Here is a 6,357-nt window from a genome sequence, read left to right on the forward strand (position 1 = left end):
AAAACTAATACACCTTATATTTTGAAACTGATGGAGTATTTGATTTGGCAAGTGGGGGAGATGGTGGGGTATGCTTCTTTTTATTTATAATACCGTGTTTTGGTGGGCCTTTTGTAGTGTGGTTTTGTGTTATCCGCTAATTAACTTATACTTAAGTGAGAAATTTTTTTGCGTTGGTTCCCGCATGTACTATTTTGATGCTACAACATCACATGTGGCACTTTTTCCTGAGTGGTGAAGGGGTGTGCGGCATTGATATGTGTTCATAGATTGGTTGCTGCCGATTAATTTAATAAATCGTTGACCAGGTTAAAATCATGAACCAAATTCAAAATTGAATTAATCAGAAAAGCTTCAAAATTAGAAAGTATGATGGATAATTAAAAGAATTGAATAAGAGAGCTTTTTAAGAATCGTGTGACCCAGTTTGAGCTTGGAGACCTCAATTGAATATAAGGCCTTAAAATTAGGTAGCATAGTGTATGAATAAATTCACTCGGTCAGCTAGGCTCGTAAGTGGACCAAATTAGTAGTATGAGCCTTGGCTTCAGAGAAAAGAGGAAAGGAACTTAAGGCCTTGTTCGTGGGGGTTGAAGTGGGCATCACAAAAGATAGCATAGCGATGGGTAGAAGACTCGTTCTATCGTCGACATCCTTACGTACACCGCAGTGCTGAATGCCACGCGGAGCCCTTCCACAGTTTCCAATTTTTTTCCAGCACAGACCTTGGACCTGGACCGGCATGCACAGGATCCACGTTATATATGCTCAGAGCGCCATGATTTTTAACCTGATGTGCCGTCACGACCACGACGGCGGCCACGACTCGGCGCCGTGCGGAGGCAGCGGTCCAGAGCAAACACATTACTAATACCCACGCAGCGCGCGCGGTCCAGTAATAACTCAGCAGGAGGGCCAGGCCGCGACCGCACGGGCACACAGCGCTCCGACCGCCTCCCGAGCTCGTTCGATCATCCACCTCGAGCGCACCCCGCGCGCGATGGCGGAGGCGCCTCTGCTGCCGCGTAAGGACCAGGGGGACGCCGCCGAGGAGGGGGCGGGGCGCTGGCGGAGCGAGGCCGGGAAGCTGGCGTACCTGGCGCTGCCGATGGTGGCGGTGAGCCTGTCGCAGTACGCGGTGCAGGTGTCCTCCAACATGATGGTCGGCCACCTCCCCGGCGTCCTCCCGCTCTCCTCCGCCGCCATCGCCACCTCCCTCGCCTCCGTCTCCGGCTTCAGCCTCCTCGTACGCACACCACTTATCTCCACTCTCCCCTCCCCTCCCCCCTTTCCTCCTTCCGCATATTCCATTCCGTTTACGGCCTCTCGTTTACCCCCCTTCAGTTTCCATTCGCCTGGTGATAGCCAGGCATCCAGCTTGATTTCCCCCTGTTGCACGCCGCGCGTTCCTCTGCTCTGCTCGCCCATTGCGATTTGCCGACTGTCATGGTGTGTTCTTGGCTCATCGAGATTGCTCCCAGGATTTTTTCCATCTTTGTTGAAATACAGACAAGGGAAAACGAGACTAGCTCACGTGTTCTTTATTCCCATTGGGCTAGGACTTTAGAGTAGTATATTACCACTGCAGTTGGATGAGCATGTGACTTTGTGTTTTTCTAACTGGGAATTATTGAGACTAGCGAGAGACTGAACTTGTGGGCGCCATGCCATCAGATTCCTGATTGGTCGAAAGTGGTATTATTTCCTTGTAGTATCAACTAGTCCGATAACGACAGTGTGACGCCGCAGGAAAAGTATTCCGCAGCCATCAAAGTATAGTACTGTAGTCAATTCTGAAGAACCGTTCAAACTATATCTTTTTCTTTCTGCAATAATGGATTTTGCACCATTTTGTCAGCCTAAATTTCCTCCACGGTCGCTTTTCAGTGATCAGCATCAAGTTGGTATGTCACTGAACAAATTCGTGAAACAGATCGGCATGGCGAGCGCGCTGGAGACGCTGTGCGGCCAGGCCTACGGCGCGAGGCAGTACCACACTCTGGGGCTCCACACGTACCGAGCCATCGTCACCCTCCTGGTGGTGTGTGTCCCGCTCTCGCTCCTGTGGGCGTTCATGGGCAAGATCCTGGCGCTGATCGGGCAGGACCCCCTGATCGCGCACGGGGCCGGGCGGTACATCGTGTGGCTCATCCCGGGGCTCTTCGCCAACGCGGTGATCCAGCCCATCACCAAGTTCCTGCAGTCGCAGAGCCTCACCACGCCGCTGCTCCTGTCGTCCGTGGCGACGCTGGCGCTCCACGTCCCGCTCTGCTGGGTCATGGTGTTCAGGACCGGGATGGGGTACACCGGCGCCGCCCTGGCCATCAGCGTGTCATACTGGCTCAATGTGGCCATGCTCGTCGCCTACATTGTGATGTCGAGCTCCTGCAAGGAGACGCGCACGCCGCCGACCATCAAGGCCTGCAGGGGGGTGGGGGTGTTCCTGCGCCTGGCTCTGCCCTCTGCCCTCATGATATGGTAACCACTTGAACCTAGTAATTGGAAATGAAAATTAACTTTGCATTTTTCAGTTTTATTTTATGTGGCTAATCATGTAATGTTTACATTTGTTTTCAGTCTTGAGTGGTGGTCATTTGAGCTCCTTATTCTCATGTCGGGGCTTCTGCCCAACCCGGAGCTTCAAACCTCGGTGCTCTCAATATGGTACCACTACCAAATGATCTCAGTTTTACGTGGGTTAAATCTTCTTACACAATGACGCTGAACTTACATTTTTTTACTGTCATTATTTTCAAAGCCTCACGAGCATCACATTGCTCTTTACTATACCTTATGGACTTGGAGCTGCTGGAAGGTACGATCTCTCAAGGCAGTTAAATACATGGCCGATGTTTTTTCACCACATGGAAATAATTTCAGTCCGGTAATTAACTCTGTAACTTTTTTTTAATGAACAGCACGCGAGTAGCAAACGAATTGGGTGCTGGGAACCCCGAAGGAGCTCGATCGGCGGTCCGTGTCGTGATGTCAGTCGCGGTGACAGAGGCGGTGATCGTCAGTGGAGCTCTCTTGCTGTCACGGCGCCTCCTGGGCCGCGCTTACAGCAGCGAGGAGGAGGTCGCATCTGCCGTCGCCGCCATGGTTCCCCTTGTCTGCATCACCGTGGTCACCGATGGCCTGCAAGGGGTTCTCTCAGGTCACATTCATCTCTTCTGCATAACCTTTCAAGTTGTCCATCGTTTCCAACAAAATGTACTACTCTTATATTGTTTTTGAAATTTACTACTCTTATATTGTTACTAACATCTGTACGTTCTTCCGCAGGCGTGGCTCGAGGATGCGGATGGCAGCACGTGGGCGCGTACGTCAACCTCGGCTCCTTCTACCTGCTCGGGATCCCCATGGCGTTGATTCTCGGTTTTGTGCTCAAGATGGGGGCAAAGGGGCTTTGGATGGGCGTCGTCTGCGGATCCATCTCGCAGACCACGCTCCTCTCCGCCATCACGTTTTTCACCAACTGGCGGAAGATGGTTTGTTCCTCTGAACCCACTTACACCTATATAAAAATCATACGTGAAAACGAACGGTCCGATACACAATCTCACGGTCCGTTGCATTTTTTGTATTATGCAGGCTGACGAAGCTAGGGAGAGATCGCTCAGTGAGAAGGCAATGGAGTCTGAGTCGAGATCTCTGCTGGAATAGTTACGCTGCAATTTTGTAGGGGACACGCATCCCATCGCTGTGGTTTCTCTCTGAAGTGACAATGTAATTGTAGAGGAGGAAGAGGACTTAAACCGCTCTCCTTTTCTCCATCTTTACTTGTTTGGTGTCCACGGCGAAATGTTGGTGAAGCTCGTTTTTGAAATCCCCTGGTTCACGTTTCCTCTTAGTTTTGCTCGACTCGGACAGACACAGAGGGTCCATGCCGGATAGCTCAAGACTTAGGAAGCGTTCGGTTCCTCTCCGCTCTCTTAACTCTACTCCCGGAGCGGACCTCACTTTAATGGAGCTGTGAAGACCGAGCTCCACCAACTCCGCGGAGTGGAGGAGCAGAGAGATTACGAACGGGGCCTTAACAGTCGCATCTCGTCTCTACTATTAATCTTTATTATTAAAAGGAAGTTGGTGTCGCATGTTTGGTGAAACCTTTCTTCCCATCTATTATTTGTTGCTTTCCGTTTTTTATTTTGTACAACCGACTTTTTGGAGACTAATGATTTTCTGTAGGAGCACAATATACGCGCAACATCATATGGGAAGGTCCCTCCAAGCGAATGATTCGATCCCCAGGCAGGGAGGAATGAATGAACGAGGAATGAACGAACATTTTTGTTCGCTCAAAATAATCACTCACAGCAAAAGTTTTCGAATTGTCATGTAAAAACCAGTAAAATTGCCGCGCTATTGTGGAAGATTTATCATGTTCTAAAGTAAAATTTGTAACCTCAAGACACCCCGGATGCTTCTCAAGCTCGACATCGCCCATGCTTTTGACTTGGTGTTGTGGCCTTTCCTCCATGAAACCCTCACTCACTTGGGTTCTGGCGCACGTTGGCAGGAGTGGATTTCTATCACCCCTGCATCCGCCTCCACACGTGTCCTTGTTAACGGCATCCCCGGCCCACCCATCTTCCACGCAAGGGGCCTTTGCCAAGGAGACCCCCCCTTCTCTTCGTTTTGGTCATCGACATCCTAAACTCTCTCATCCAAGTTGCGAGTCGAGTGAGCCTCCTGCAGACGCGACACACGACCTGTAGTGTTTCATTATGCGCCCATGAGATCATCGTTTTCTGCCGCCTGACGAGCATAGATCTTCGGTGATCAAAGAGTTGCTTACCCTCATTGGCAATGTCAGCGGGATGTGCACCAGCTACAACAAGTGCTCTGCGACACCTATCCAGTGCTATGATGACCAGGTGATCACCTTCACCGCCTCCATTGCGTGCCCCATCGCCCACTTACCCATGGAGTACCTGGATCTTCCTCTTTCCATCAGGAAGCCATCCGACGTCGACCTTCTCCTGCTTGTTGACAAGCTCGAGAAGAAGCTATCCACTTGGCGGGCTTCCATGTTATCTCTTGGAGACCGACTTGCGCTAGTTCGGCACGTCATTTGTGCAATGCCTACCCACTTACTCGTCGCCATCGTCCTCAACAAGACGATCCTCGCCATGGTCAACTAGATCATCCACGGTTTTCTTTGGGCCGGCCGCAAGGATGCCAAGGGTGGTCGGTGCAAGATCAACTGGGCTAAGGTTTGCCACCACCGGGCTAAGATCTCTATCGTGCTGGCACGCGTCGCAACCCGCTGGTTGTGGCTCAAGCGCACCGACCCGACTCGCCCTTGGAGTCAGTTCCACCCCCTGCCGATGTCGAGGCCTTGTAGATTTTCCGCGCCTCTACATCATGGTCTGTTGGTGATGGGAATACTTGCTTGTTTTGGTCCGACTCTTGGATCGACGGGAACCCCATTGCTGACCTAGCCCCGCTCATTTCTTGTTGCGGTGCCCAAAGCGATGCCACCGAAACCACACTATGCGCCAAGGTTTGATGGATCGGGCTTGGATCCGTGACATTCACGGCGGACTCAAGCCTGCTACGCTCGTGCAATATGTTCAGACCTGGCGTCGCCTACACCACCTAGAGCTCATAGACTTGTCGGATACATTTCATTGGTGTTGGACGGAAGTCTGGAAACTACACCGTCAAGTCCTACTACCTTTCCCTTTTCCATGGATCGATCCTAGGTCCTAATTGGTGCACTACTTGGAAACCTGGGCACCTCTCCGCATCAAGGTGTTCACTTGGCTCTCCTTCCAAGATACTTGTTGGACGGCAAATAGGTTTGCTCGCCATGGCATCCCACATGATGAATGGTGCATTTTCTATGACCAAGTCCCCCGAAGTCATTCAACACTTGCTTGTCGGTTGTTCCTTTTCCCGACATGTTTGGCCCGAGGTGCTATCTTAGTGTCGATCCACGACATCGTTACCCGACTCGACAATGGGCTTCTCCACTTGGTTGGCGGATTCCTGCACCAATGCCCCCAACACCCATCGTCGGGGACTCTCCTCCATCATCATTCTCACGGCCTAGGTGGTGCCAGCGCAATGCGTGCATTTTCGATGGTAAGCAATCATCCATCTCGCGTCTTTTTCAGGAGATCCAAGATGAGGCGTGCTTGTGGGCTAAAGCTGGCGCCAAAGGAATGATCAATCTCTTGCCAGCGACGTAGACCTAGAGTTCTTTGGGGTCGAGCAACCCCTTTAGCCTTCTGCTCCGGTCACCGTGGTTACGCCTCCTAGCACACGTATCACGTGTTGTACCACCCCTCTATATTTGTTCAAACTCCTTCTATCAATGGAATGATCCACAAGCTTTGCGTATTCGCG

The 6,357-nt window shown here is 51.3% G+C and overlaps 1 protein-coding gene across 1 annotated transcript; it reads left to right on the forward strand.

The window, feature by feature from the left end:
- Positions 1 to 836: 836 nt before the first annotated feature.
- Positions 837 to 3,853, forward strand: LOC125544524 (protein DETOXIFICATION 12-like). The gene is made up of 7 exons (XM_048708247.2): positions 837 to 1,246; positions 1,934 to 2,478; positions 2,578 to 2,664; positions 2,759 to 2,815; positions 2,919 to 3,157; positions 3,286 to 3,491; positions 3,595 to 3,853. The coding sequence occupies exons 1-7, from the start codon at positions 1,001 to 1,003 to the stop codon at positions 3,664 to 3,666; spliced, it is 1,452 nt and encodes a 483-aa protein (XP_048564204.2). The 5' UTR covers positions 837 to 1,000; the 3' UTR covers positions 3,667 to 3,853.
- The last annotated feature ends 2,504 nt before the right edge of the window (positions 3,854 to 6,357 follow it).

The sequence above is a fragment of the Triticum urartu genome, chromosome 3A (genome assembly GCF_056163025.1).
Source record: "Triticum urartu cultivar PI428250 chromosome 3A, HENAU_Tu73, whole genome shotgun sequence".
In the NCBI taxonomy this organism is placed as follows: Eukaryota; Viridiplantae; Streptophyta; class Magnoliopsida; order Poales; family Poaceae; genus Triticum; species Triticum urartu.

Bases quoted from the DNA above. Each gene is read 5' to 3' on its own strand.
- LOC125544524 (XM_048708247.2), top strand. From the start codon at position 1,001: ATGGCGGAGGCGCCTCTGCTGCCGCGTAAGGACCAGGGGGACGCCGCC. The intron at 3,158-3,285 runs GTCACATTCATC...GTTCTTCCGCAG, and splicing joins CCTGCAAGGGGTTCTCTCAG to GCGTGGCTCGAGGATGCGGA. The intron at 3,492-3,594 runs GTTTGTTCCTCT...TGTATTATGCAG, and splicing joins TCACCAACTGGCGGAAGATG to GCTGACGAAGCTAGGGAGAG.